This window comes from Lingula anatina, chromosome 3, assembly GCF_051362555.1.
Source record: "Lingula anatina isolate TDL-2025a chromosome 3, LinAna3.0, whole genome shotgun sequence".
In the NCBI taxonomy this organism is placed as follows: Eukaryota; Metazoa; Brachiopoda; class Lingulata; order Lingulida; family Lingulidae; genus Lingula; species Lingula anatina.
The window spans coordinates 9,009,187-9,022,557 of NC_141769.1; the positions used below are offsets into that span (position 1 = coordinate 9,009,187).

Consider the following 13,371-nt stretch of genomic DNA (forward strand, 5'->3'; position numbering starts at 1 on the left):
AGAGTGAAGTGATTTTCTGCAATCGACAGCTAATATTAAAATAGTTTATGTCATTCCTTTCTGAAAATGCTCTAGAAAGACCGAAATATTAGAGGTAAACAATTTCAATATTTGCTGTTGATTGATGAAAATCACTTTATTATTATAACCATTTCTATGAGATAAACGGCTTTCCAGTATCAGGTATAAAATTGGGCTCGTGGGAAAATTTTATATATGACCTACTATTACCATAGAGTATGTGTTTCACCTCAGGCATCTGACGCCACTTTAGCATATTTTTAGTTAGGGGATGTGACCGATTAAAGTTTTCTAAAATAAATTTTGTCGACAATCTGTATTCCATCTCTCCTTTCTTCTTAGCCGTCCCTTCACTTCGCCAGTAATGAGGCTTCTCTCCAAAAATTTGTTTAAGAGATTTTGATTCTGGGCTGGAAGTGGTGTTTACACTTATGTCGGAGCGTAATGCTTGCATCAGATATTTGTTCGGTACATTGAAATCTAAAGCATCTTTGTACTCGACTTCATCAGATTTACGTGCACCGTAGTGACTGCGGGAGTTGTACTCCAGAATAGAATTGCATTGCACTCGGTATGAATTGTACAACATAGTGGACAAAAGAATTACAAACCACTGTGAATAGAACCACGATTCGTTGTCAAGGTCTTCCATGTAGGGTAGGAGACTTGACAAAGTGTGTTTATGAAACGCAGTAAATGCAGCGTCAAAATTGTAATTTATATTCACTGGCGAATTCACGTCCACATAATTTTTACGCAAAGGACCATACGACGCCGCCGGTTCATAATCTATCAGAAACTCTTCAAACCTTTCAAATGGAGTGGCGGGGATATTATCTTTCCACCATCGTTTTTTGTCGTCTATAACCTTCAGTTCTAAATCATCATCCAAGAATATGTAATAAAGATAGCCGGAGTCGGGTCTCATAGCCGCCCTACCCACAGCCTCGCGTAGAAGAATATTTCTTCCCTGTGTCCAAGTTGTCTTAGGATAAAACAAATCTCCATTCTTAACCTTGAATGTTAGCCAGATGATCTCTCTATCTTGGCTTTCAGTAAGTTGGGGAAGCTTGCGCTTCTGTGTACCTTGAATGAGATATACAAAACGAGCACCTGCGGTTGAAGGGACATTTTCTGTGCGACGACTCTGAGTTGTTTCTTCTGCCGCCTTACCCACTATAATTTGGTCATCGTAGCTTGCCTTTTCCAGGTCTGAACTTTGTTTTCTTAATACCAACACGAAGACCGCACCCACAGCTAGTATAGCGATCACACCAGTTTTCACGCCCGCCCTCCTCGTCGCCATCTTAGCATTGCAGTGCAGCAGGATCATTGTTGACAGTTTTGTTGTTTTCACGTGAACGGTCCCACAATGCAACGCGATCCGCTTAATGCATGTCAGTGTATGTCAACCTAATATTGATACATAAATGTATGGACTCTCCAGCACTAACAATCAATAGACAGATTTTTATTGCAGTGCTACAGCTCTGTATGAATTTTGTTTTTAAATTTCTTAAAAATCTTTTTTTTTTCTTACAGTATCATTTTAGCATAGGCCTATAGTGTTTATAATGCATTAGAATAAAATATTATAGACATAGATAGTGGCAGCGCCACGAGCAAAAAGATCTTAAAGTTTTGTAAATTCTGGTTTTAGATTTCTTAATAATGATTTTTTTCTTTCAGGATAAATTTAAGACATACTATTTTCAATATTATAATACGCAAAAATAAGGTTGTAAGCAGTGTGACAGTACGGAGCCACAGCTTGTAACTTTTTAAAAAAGAATACTGGTTTTTAATTTTGAATAACTTTCTTTTTTCCAGGATAAGCTTAACACACACTAGAACTATTCACTAATATTTTAATTTCGTTTATATTTGTCAGTTAAGAAGCATATAGACACACGATACTTAATATTAATAAGAATAATTTTATTAACTTAATATATACATGCAGGGGCGGATCCAGGATTAATTGAGGGGGGGGGTCCGCGGATGCGAAGCTGACCCCCCCCCCCCCCCCCCAACCCCCAACCCCCATTGGGCCCTTCAGCGGGCCCCGAAAATTTTTGGTCTTTTAGAAGGCGAATGGTGCCATTTGGTACGGTTTAGAACTATCATCCAACTAGTCAAAATTATAATTTCAAGAGGGGAATATTGTTGTGAAATATTTTTCAGAAACCTAAATCCACCACTGTACATGTACAAAACAACTAAGAATCTTGAAAACTAATGGAGCTCATAAAGGTGTTACATAAATAAAAATAAAATTGTAATAATGATAATAAAATCCTGAAATTTGAGATATGAAAATGAAAACCTGCATGGATATAGAATTTCATTTTACTGTATACGCTTTAAATGATTTTTAAGTAAACTTCATACTCAAGTAGACCCTATCCTAATAGCAGTAGGCCCTACTTGTGCAAATGCATAAAAACATTTCTTTATTACCATGGAAAAACAAAACCAAATGCACAAACACGAATAAGTTGTTGATGTTTTCCTGTTATATGCAATTTATGTTTGCAAATCTCTCTTTTTTTTCTTACAACAGTCCAAATACAGAAAATGTTTTTCTCATCTGATTTGCTTATGTCCTGTCCCTTATGCAAGTTATATATTGGCAACGGAATTTTTTTCAACATGGCAGTTATGTAGAATTTATGCCCTCTTTTGAAATACATAGAGTCTGTGACGTGCCTGAGAATCATTCAAAATGTCATATTCATTATTGATACTTCATTATTGATAGTTTCATCCAGTTTCTTCCCTGAAAACTACAACTCAATTTATCAGTGGTGTGGCCTTTTTGCGTTAGTGGTAGTCCGTTACAAAATTATAGTGTCACAACTGAATTTTGTATATTATTTTAGCTTCCCCTATATCAAAGAGCAGATGAATTTTTAAAGATCGACCTATCCCATCCCATCTCACGCTACGTTTCTCAAATATAAATCTATTATTTTTCTGCGAAACCAACTGCTGTTTATTCGGAACTCGGAGAATTAAAACTAAAGTTAGTTCACTTTAAGAGGTTTACATGCAATGGCATTTAGTAATAGGCGAACATTGTAACAAACCTTGCAAAAACACTTGTACATGTAGGTGGAGTGGTTTATGACGTTTCGCTATTTAAACTGGAGTTTACACTCATAAAACGAAAAGACGGGAAACTTGGGATAAGATCAAAGGGCTCCAAAAATTTGGGTATTTTAGAGGGCGAACGAAGCCATTTGGTACGGTTTAGAACTATAAATCAGCTAGTCAAAATTCTAATTCCAAGAGGGGAAAATAAGCGTGATCTGACCCCCCTCCCCCTCTCAATCCGCCACTTTATTTAGACGGGAAGAAAAATGAAATATATGCTACCGAAATAGACACAGGTACGGGGGGGTACATGTACCTGTACATGTATGACGAATAGGGCCTACAATGTACATCACGTTATTAAGTTTAGGCCTAGTCGATATAATATCTAACTTGCACGGATTTCATGTAGAATGTCCGTATTGTAATATTCTACCATCGGACCACATCATATTCGAGTGTCACCTTCATGTTTAAATAATCTTCATTTACCCCTGCCATATGATACTTGTACATGTAATAAAACACGGATATATGCACGAACGCTTTTGTTATGTACGCCAGTAGCTGAATTTATAAAATTTACTTGATGATTTATAATATTTTTATGCAGTTATCCTCACGTTTACATAAATTGGCATTAAAACCATCAGCCAGTAAACAGTTTCACTGACATCCATAGCCCCTGCTACATCTAAAGCGTTTTTTCCATAGTCATCGGCCTGTTGCCGTTGTAAGAAAACGGGTGTCCGTGTAACAGAAAGTACGCCCTCTATTTAGTAATAATGGTTAGGGTTAACCTGGCCTAAGTGGGTCAAAATTTAGGGCGAGGCTTGCCTGTATGTGAATGGATAGCGGACTGTCTAAAATTGGGGACTCCCTGTCAAGTTACATGCATTACCGGCGTGACAAAATGATAAACTATATCCACTGCACTGAATTCTGAACAAATAGAAACTGCTCAGAATGTTAATGCCTTTCAATATGCATGAAGTTATTATTATTACTATATATTACCATTATTAGGGACCTATTATTATTATTATTATTATTATTATAGTTCTTAGATGGACATTCCCAATTTCACCAAACTTTAGAATAAAGGTAGGTACACTTCATGGGTTTCAAAATCTCCGAAATGCTAACTTTTGCCATTCACTGCGTGAAAATGATACCTGATATTGATATTTCCATTGGAGCTTATAGGAAATAAAAGGTCGACCGTCGATGTTATAATGATTGGCCGGTCATTTTAAGCTAAAATCAGCCTTTACAAATTTTATCAAAGGTCGAATGCAAATGCAGAGAGGGATAGATAAATGATTCTTGAGTACTAGAATACTGCTTATTTTTCCGGGGAAATCCACTTTGGCGGGTAAGTCCGATGAAGCATAATATATTGCGGATAAGGAAACGGCAGCATCGATGGTAATTAAACTCCCATTCGTACTCAAGACAAGACACAGCAGCCTGAAGGTGCCTTACCTACAAAGTAACTCGGGGTTTGTACAACACATCACGTCGACCTTAACGTATAAATAAACTTTATTGAATTAATTTTATCGTGTGGCTTAATTATAAAAATCAGAATTTGGCAGCCATTAGGATTTTAAAGGTATTAAAGGTCTCCTAGTTAACGACAAGGGAATCGGTCATACAGCATTTTTACAGAGTAGTTTCCCCACCCGAGGCAATTGCCCACCTCTCTCCCCGACTTGGTACCAAGTTTAGGTCAATTTTGATTATGTTTTGCAACTAGAGGGGGATCTTTTTTCTCCAGATTGTGCTAGAATGATGTGGTCGTAGCTGTGAACAGAGGTTCGAGTGACACTGCCAGCATTGATAATGGTAAGCCCTCTCTCTCTCTCTCTCTCTCTCTCTCTCTCTCTCTCTCTCTCTCTCTCTCTCTCTCTCTCTCTCTCTCTCTCACACACACACACACACACCCACACACACACAAAGAGAATTAACTAAAGATTAACTAAAGCTATTCAAAAGTAGATGTAAATGATTTTACTGTAATATGTAGAGCACAGCCGGATTGGAAACAGATATATACATGTAGAGGAGAGTTCTGCCAAAGACCTTAAGTTTTTTGCATCTAATATGTATTCTTTCACCTTCAGGGCACTCCAGTCAAGGATGTGGAGTTAAAAGACAGTGCACCCCAGACCCTGCTGTTGGATAAACATGTGGCTTACATAGAAGCTTACAGTGCAAAGAAAGATGAATATGTATGTGGTTATATATGCAGTGCTTGCTAAAATACATTATATGTCAATAATTACAAATTACAAATTACAAAATCCATGCATGGTGCTTTAAGAAGGTTTATTTTTATGGATATTTTATTCTTCCACCACTGAAGGAGATTTTATTGTGTGTTGAATTTGTGGGCAAGATCTTATAAAGTACTAGCACACATATTTTGATGAAATTTTTGAGAATGACGGTAAATTAGATAAAAAAAAAAGTGATTGCATTTCCAGGTGGATGTGGTTTTCCTTATAATTCTATTTCATTTTATTTTATTACTATTTAAATATTCCCTTGGTTGTGGTCTGTGCTCTCTGAGTCCTGTCAGTTTGTGAATATATTATAATTGATTAATTTTTTTCACTGAATTTGTGACCATCCATGCGACTATAATATTGCATATGTAGGAGTACGTCATGACAGAGTACCTGAGAATGAGTGGCATATACTGGGGGCTGACTGTGATGGACTTGATGGGCAGTCTGGACAGAATGAGCAGGGAAGAGGTGCTGGACTTTGTCAAAGGATGCCAACACGAGTGTGGTGGGTTTGGTGCCAGTATTGGCCATGATCCCCATCTGTTATACACACTTAGTGCAGTCCAGGTGAGTTTATAATTTTAACTTAATATTTACTTACACAAATATTGGTGCCAGTATCAGCCGTGATCCCCATCTCTTATATAATTTTACTTTGTACAGTTTAGGTGATAATATAAAAATTCTGTTTGACAGTGAATTGATTTTCAAAATTGTATCCAAATTGCATCTTGTCAATGAGTTTGAGTGCAGAAAATGCAACATGTTTTGAATTCATTAATTCTTACCATTTTTAACAATTAATTTGTGTTTGTAGACTATAATTCAGTTTTATAAGCAAAATAATAATATTAATAGCAAACATTTAAATTTTAAAAGCTATTTGGGTTTTATTTTCCAGATTTTATCCCTGTATGATGAAATGTCTTCTGTCAATGTAGAAAAAATAATAGAATTTGTATCCAGCCTGCAGCAGCCAGATGGCAGTTTCTATGGGGACAAATGGGGTATTAAAATCTAGGGTTATAATACCTGGCCACATTTAAACATACTTTTTTGAGGTTGAATTCATAATTATCATATTTAGGGTAAAAACTGCCAGTTGGTGATTTTTCACCTCAGGTTAGTTTTTTAATGGTGTTCCATTGATAAGTTGGAGAAAATAATTACAATAATATCTTTGCAGCTATCCTATTAAGTTCACAAAATTTATGTTTTCCAGCAAAGGACACACATAGGTTAATTATTCACTTGCAAATATGAAAGAATTGTGGTACTTTGCTCAATTTAGAATTCAAAATGTTTGTCAAATGCTGGAGTAGATATAACTTAGGTACAGTCACTTTAATATTTTCAGTTATTTTTCATTTATTTGTTAAACCATTGTACATTCAATACTGGTTTGTTTTACAGGTGAGGTTGATACACGGTTTTCTTTCTGTGCTGTAGCATGCTTAGCACTTCTGGTGAGTCGCGTCTTGTTACAGGATTGGCAGATAAACCTGATTTTCACTAAAATGACTAGATACAAGTGAGGTTTCAACCTGCATTTCTCATTCTGACTCTTGTTTAAGAAATGAGGAATGCTAATTTAGTTAATTCAATCAAGTCCCAAAATCAAGATTGGATACAGTATTACAATTATTTTGATTATGTACTCTATTTCAGAAAAAGATTGATGCCATCAATGTAGACAAGGCAGTCAATTATGTGCTCTCATGCATGAACTTTGACGGTGGATTTGGCTGTAGACCAGGGAGTGAATCTCACTCTGGACAAGTAAGTAATAGACACCTTGTTTGACTAACTGGCCATTCATATGTGACTTCCATGTTTGAGATGCCGAGAACAAAAGACCCCAACATGGTGCATCTTAGGTTGCATTCACAATGAAACTATGGTAATGTGTACGGGACTCTCACTGAATACACACATTAATAGATTAACACATGGCAAAAATGTTCATTAGCTTGGTAGTTGAATCATAAATAAAAATTATCAAACACTGGCCGCTATACCACCTAGCGGTCAGTGAGTGTCAGCATCTACTCACATCAGTTTGATGAAGGCCTTCGCCCAGGTTGGCAGTAAGCTAACGGTATGGAAATATTTCAGCTTGTTTGATAATTTTCATTAATGAACACATGGCAGTTTAAATTATTGGAAGTATGACCTTGGAGACTGGGTTCAAGATATGACTAAGGGACATTTTCAAACGTGGATAGTTTATCTTTAACTAATTTATTTAAGGTGGGTAATTACTTTGTGTTAATATTTTTCTGCTCAGATCTACTGCTGTGTTGGGATGCTGTCCATATTAAACAGACTCCACCATGTGCAGGCTGACATGCTGGGCTGGTGGCTGTGTGAGAGACAGCTGCCCTCTGGTGGCTTAAATGGTAGGTTCCTTATGTGTGGAGTGAGAATGACTTATGGCGTCAAAAAGGGTAGTCTAAAAAAGGCACTCTTTGTAAATATAGGAAAAAGAAATTGTTTTCCCTGGATATGTTGTTACTATTCTTTTATCCCTTCAAGGTAAACCACAGCCAAAACCAAGTACAAAATTAGCAATAGCATTTATACATTCATTTTTCAGTTCTAAGTTACTAAATTTGAGTATCTCTTTTAATGGAGATAGAGACTTGTATATTATATTATATTCTGACTATATATGAAAAAAAGAAATTTTTGGAAGAAGTTTAAGTTGTAGTATTCTCAGTATTTTTGGATTGTGTATACCTTGATTAAGGGGAAGTTTTAAGTTTCAAGTTTCATGAAAGGTCATAATTTTGCTAAAGGTTTCAAGCAGGCTACTGAAATCAGAGACAAGTAGATGAATTTTATGTCATGGTTTTATTTTGACTTTTCATTCTAGGTAGACCAGAGAAGCTGCCCGACGTATGTTATTCATGGTGGGTTCTAGCATCTTTGAAGATAATAGGCAGACTCCACTGGATAGACAGGGATAAACTGGTCAGATTTATACTGGCCTGTCAAGATGAAGAGACAGGAGGGTTTGCAGATAGGCCAGGAGATATGGTTAGTGGAATATTGTGTACATAATTCAGGTCACATTTATATGAATAAATTATGTACCTTATTTGAATTTTTTAAAAATTACCTTGGGAAGATAGTGGTTAAAGACACACATACACACACTTACACACACACGCACATACTTACACATACATACACACACACACACACATATTTATAGTGTAAGTACAATAAAATATTAAAAGACATATTAGAATCGGTTAAAATTAAAACTTAATGAAAATACTCCAATAAGTTCAATTTGAATTTAAGTGTATTTATATATTTATGTTCTAATTGTAATTCCAGGTGGATCCCTTTCACACCTTGTTTGGCATAGCAGGACTGTCTCTCCTGGGAGAAAGACAGATCAGAGGTGTTAACCCAGTGTTTTGTATGCCAGAGGACGTTATAAAAAGGATAGGAGTGTCCATGCAGTTACTGTAATTGTTGATGTCATCATAACCGTGAATGTCATTGTTAGAAAAGAGATAGGGGTGTCCCTGCAGTTATTGTAATTGTCATATTTTAACTGCTTCTGAAGGACAGGCCTAAGCTGTAAAACCTGATTCTCAGTAACACAGGTCGTTACAAAAACTTGTGGTGATTGCATGCTCTAATTGTCATGCATCTCATGTGCTGTAGTAGTTAATACATACAATGTAGTTGTTGTGTAAGTGATGAAATATTGGAAAAACTATGTCAAAACTCTTGGATAGTATAACAGTGAAACTAGGTAACATTCGTTTAAATAAGTGAACATTGGGGGTAAGGGGCATATTTAGTAATAATAAGGACCTATTACAACAAGAACATATACCTAAATATCAAAACAATTTTCTGCAGCGATCCCGTTCAGTTCCATTAATAGCCATTCCAATATTCGAGTCAATTATTGCCATAACTTTAGTATGGCTGATATAATGCAGTCATGGTTTAACATATTTACAGGTCAAGAAAAAGAAATACACAAATAAGAACAGTTTGTGATTACGATGGTTTTATTTACACATTTACAGTTAAATTTTTTAGGCCAATGGATATGCAATAATGATATAAGAATTAAAGGATAATTGATGTTGATGATGGTTCAGTAATGACAATATAATTGTACCACAGATGCTACATATAAAACAAGTTACCTGCATGATGTCTGATAATAAAGTTAAAATGAACAAAATTAAATATTCTTTAGTTCAGCATACATGTCTGCCACGCTTTGGCGTGAATTTTATTTTTTCAGAAAAAAAAAATTACAAAAAGAGTCTTTATACAGAATGAGTCATTGCACCATGATGATATATTTAAGCTTCATACTTTGGCTGTTGATATCCCACGTACTCATCCCAACCCTTTCTACACGTTTTCACTATCCAGTCATGTTCATCATCATCTGGAAAAGAAAGATTATCAGGTGTTTATAATGTTATGTTCTGATATCTTGGAAAAATAAACTTATATTAACAAATGATCAACAGTTGGTCCTGATGCCTTAGTTAACAGGGTGACATCCATAATTAAAGAAGCAAAGACGAATAAATAAGTAGAATTAAGTGATGATCATATGCCTTTGTAACCTTCTATCCTGTTTTGGACCTGACAACCCTCACCTGCATTTCGAAGAAACTTGTGATTGTAGTCTATTACAACTCTTGTGACTGGGTTATAAAAGCCGTCCCCACAGTCGTAACAGCCCTCGGGTATGTCCCTAGGTGGAACTCTGTTGGTCAGTTGAGATCGGCCTAAAATTAAAAAAGAGATAGTTTTGTCTTATCAAGGTGAAAATACATCTCCATCTGTTTAGTTTGGTCTTATCAAGGTGAAAATACATCTCCATCTGTCAGTCAAAAAAGTGTGGTCTTCTTCCTAATGATTTACAAATTAACATTTCAATGTGTTTATAGATTCTGTCTATCTCAAGAAAGGAAAACCAAAATATCAGTGGCAACTTTGGAAGAAGTGGCTTTACTCCATTTATAATGATCACAGGGACATAGATGTGAAGAATATGAACATCCTACTAACTGTGTGAAGCAGTTTTCCTAAAAAAAAAATGTCAAAAAAAAGATTGAAATGGGCATACCAGCAGGCTGAAGTCCATTACAAATTTCTGTATAAAACCTCCTGTCATATCCATCACAGTATTCCCAGTCTTCCTCATCAAACTCCAGACCATCAGCAAAGGTGTACTTGCCCTAAAAACAAAAACAAAGAAAAAATCTCCTGTATTTTAAAACAAAGTAATCATGCTGTTCCAGCATTTGCTCATCATTACTTTAATCGGTACAATCATTGTATAAGCAAGTTAATACTAAGAAGTTTAAAGGGATAATAACTCTTTGTTTTGTCCAAAAAATGAATTTTCCTGGAGTACACTGTACAATTTTCCCATACTTACCCATGGTTAATGAATCCATTTTTACATTCAAAGTAAGTCACTGGGTTTTTTATTCTAAAAAGTTTTTTTTTTATTTGTTATAATCTCTTAAGAGATTATGACAGAGTATAGCCATCACTGGAAGTCATGTGGTCTAAAGACAAGCTCAGATATCAGAATAATAGTATAAATGCTGTTTTTGTGGTATAACAGAATATGTTATATTTCTGAGTTGTTCACAATGTTTTTATTGTGAGATATAGATGTTATGTGAAGAGTTATTATCCCTTTACGTTTCAATATTACGTCAAAAATACATTACATTACATGTACTGGTACCTTGCTTTTTAATTTCAATTAAATGCTACATCTTGTATTTAAATTTAACAAGTTTCATATATTGTAAGTGGCTGATATGAATTATTGATATTTCTGTTAAGTTAACAAGTGCAACTTTGTACAGGGTCAGAAAAAGAGGATGGGGTCATCATATACACCTTGTGCTAATATTTCCTTAGCATTATAACCGTCAAGTCTTCTATTTATGTTTCTCTCTCTCTCTCTCTCTCTCTCTCTCTCTTTTCATTGGTCTATTTATTTACATTGCAGAGTGCTTGCTAGCATTTCAAGAAAAAAATACATACTACTAGTAAGAGAAAAGGCAAGAGCATTGCAATTTCCTTTTTTTTTTTTTTTTTGATGCCACCGATTGAATACCATGATTTTGTGTGGCAACCAATCTACTACTGCATGTACTGTACCAGTAATGCTGCACTGTTATCACCATCTAAAAAACTCCCCACCTGTGTAGCTACTCCGTTCTCCCAATCTGCCACAAATTTGCTTCCATTTGGGAAGAAGAGTGTCCCCTTGCCATGGAACATACCATCCTTCATGTCACCTTCATATCTGGTCTCAGTAGGGAAAGTGTATTTCCCCTTTCCTTCCAAACTGAAAAAAAAGTAATTGCACTGGTTATATAATAGAAAGATGTAAATCTTATAATAAATTGGGACTCAAAGTAATGAAATTATTTCATGGGAATACTTAATGGAAAAAAATCAGTTTGCTAAATTTGGGATAAAATATACCATATAAGACAAAAACAATTATATTTATTAGGTGTCTTATCAGCACAGCAAGTTTTTTTTACTATAACACTAGTAAATAAATGAATAAATAAATGCATATACAATTTATAAATGCTTTCTGGGAAAGCTGACAAAGAGTATTAAACTGAAATCATTTAAGTAAAAAACACGCAAAACATTTTTAAGAAGTTTTCTCTTATCTTTTTTTTTTTTTTTTTTTTTAATTATGAGCATCTATGCACATATATACATACATGAGCCAAAATACATGTTCTGGGGTATGAGCTTCTGATAATCCCGGTGATACTTTGATGTGACACACTCATTAATTCCCACTTTCGACTGATTGGCTATAATTTAGCATTGTTATATTAACTTGTAGAAAATTAGAAACTGATTCTTTCTTCTGATTATGCCTTTAAGACTTGTTTGCTTCCCCTTCGAATGATAGTATAATCGGTCAGTCAGTCGCCAGCACAGGGGTTAGGATGCCAAAATAATGGGAACAAATACTGCAGAAAACACATTTTAGACACTGACATGTGTTTCAGCATATGAAAATACAAATCAGCTTTCAAAAGATTCTGAAAAGGTGTAATTACCGTCCATTTTTGTACTCTCCTTCGTAACTGCTGCCAGTGTACTCCATATTGTTTACGTTGTCAAGGTGTTCTCGCGTAATTTTGCGAGATCAATATGTGTCATGTGAATATGTGATTGTTGTGCATCGATATACTTGTCTCAACTATCGCAATTAATTCTAGCAAGACAAAAAAATGGGAGGTAGGCCACTATTAATTGAACATAAAAGACATAAAACGAAATGAAATGAAAAATGTAATAAATGAAACGCAATTACGATAATAATAGTCATGATTGGTGTTTTGAAACAGCACCATGTTGTTTTGAAACAGCACCATCACGTAATTAGCCAGAGATTGTTTGTTTCTCCGGTTTTAGGAATATCTTCTTCTGCCACTGGACACTACCAGTAACCAGCTAAAAGCTCGATGACACTAAATTGGGTCATGTCACTTACCGAGTATAGAACGTCTTGTATCAGTGGCAACGGATACCTGTCACAGGTGACTTCAGTCCATAGTAGTCACAGAAACGTTCTCCCATCTTTCTTGGGTACCCGTCATAATAGGCATCATAAAAGACAATGAAAAACGACTCGGGCAGTTTGTTGTATATCAAATTAGGCCTTAATCTTATATCTTAATTGATAACTTATTTTTAATTCATTATAAATTTGTATTTTATACTGTGACCGTTGTTGCACAGACAATGGGTGGTAGGCCTTATAAAACATATTTAAGTAAATTATATTATTGTCAACACTGTTTTTTAACAGTATTAAACGCCGTTAAAAGACGAATGGTATATTTTTTCGAACACCGGGCGTTTAAGTGCATGCACACCCAATATGAGGACAAATGCTTCCATAGTGACA

General features: G+C 35.3%; 2 protein-coding genes across 5 annotated transcripts; one reads left to right on the forward strand and one right to left on the reverse strand.

The window, feature by feature from the left end:
• The first annotated feature begins 4,480 nt into the window (after positions 1 to 4,480).
• On the forward strand, positions 4,481 to 9,918 carry LOC106165859 (geranylgeranyl transferase type-2 subunit beta). Of its 3 annotated transcripts, none has more exons than XM_013544223.3 (10): positions 4,481 to 4,619; positions 4,898 to 4,965; positions 5,244 to 5,351; positions 5,781 to 5,978; positions 6,313 to 6,418; positions 6,825 to 6,877; positions 7,080 to 7,190; positions 7,699 to 7,810; positions 8,287 to 8,450; positions 8,757 to 9,918. In XM_013544223.3, the coding sequence occupies exons 2-10, from the start codon at positions 4,963 to 4,965 to the stop codon at positions 8,892 to 8,894; spliced, it is 993 nt and encodes a 330-aa protein (XP_013399677.2). In that variant the 5' UTR covers positions 4,481 to 4,619; positions 4,898 to 4,962; the 3' UTR covers positions 8,895 to 9,918. The 3 variants fall into 3 exon arrangements, with proteins under 3 accessions (XP_013399677.2, XP_086863985.1, XP_086863986.1); XM_087007859.1 differs by having other exon boundaries at positions 4,519 to 4,609; XM_087007860.1 differs by having other exon boundaries at positions 4,571 to 4,589.
• On the reverse strand, positions 9,429 to 13,172 carry LOC106165860 (MORN repeat-containing protein 5). Of its 2 annotated transcripts, none has more exons than XM_087007864.1 (5): positions 12,955 to 13,172; positions 11,628 to 11,775; positions 10,531 to 10,642; positions 10,058 to 10,189; positions 9,429 to 9,840 (listed from the first exon to the last, which is right to left on the reverse strand). In XM_087007864.1, exons 2-5 carry the CDS (start codon positions 11,718 to 11,720, stop codon positions 9,752 to 9,754), a joined length of 426 nt encoding a protein of 141 aa, XP_086863990.1. In that variant the 5' UTR covers positions 11,721 to 11,775; positions 12,955 to 13,172; the 3' UTR covers positions 9,429 to 9,751. The 2 variants fall into 2 exon arrangements, with proteins under 2 accessions (XP_086863990.1, XP_013399678.1); XM_013544224.2 differs by lacking the exon at positions 12,955 to 13,172 and adding an exon at positions 12,518 to 12,632.
• Positions 13,173 to 13,371: the final 199 nt, after the last annotated feature.

Coding starts and splice junctions, on each gene's coding strand:
- LOC106165859 (XM_013544223.3), top strand. Junction 5,352..5,780: donor GTGCAAAGAAAGATGAATAT/GTATGTGGTTAT, acceptor TTGCATATGTAG/GAGTACGTCATGACAGAGTA. Junction 7,191..7,698: donor GTGAATCTCACTCTGGACAA/GTAAGTAATAGA, acceptor TTTTCTGCTCAG/ATCTACTGCTGTGTTGGGAT.
- LOC106165860 (XM_013544224.2), bottom strand. CDS start 12,564: ATGGAGTACACTGGCAGCAGTTACGAAGGAGAGTACAAAAATGGACG. Junction 11,776..12,517: donor GGAGAGTACAAAAATGGACG/GTAATTACACCT, acceptor CTTTTTTTTCAG/TTTGGAAGGAAAGGGGAAAT. Junction 10,643..11,627: donor AGAACGGAGTAGCTACACAG/GTGGGGAGTTTT, acceptor TTTTGTTTTTAG/GGCAAGTACACCTTTGCTGA.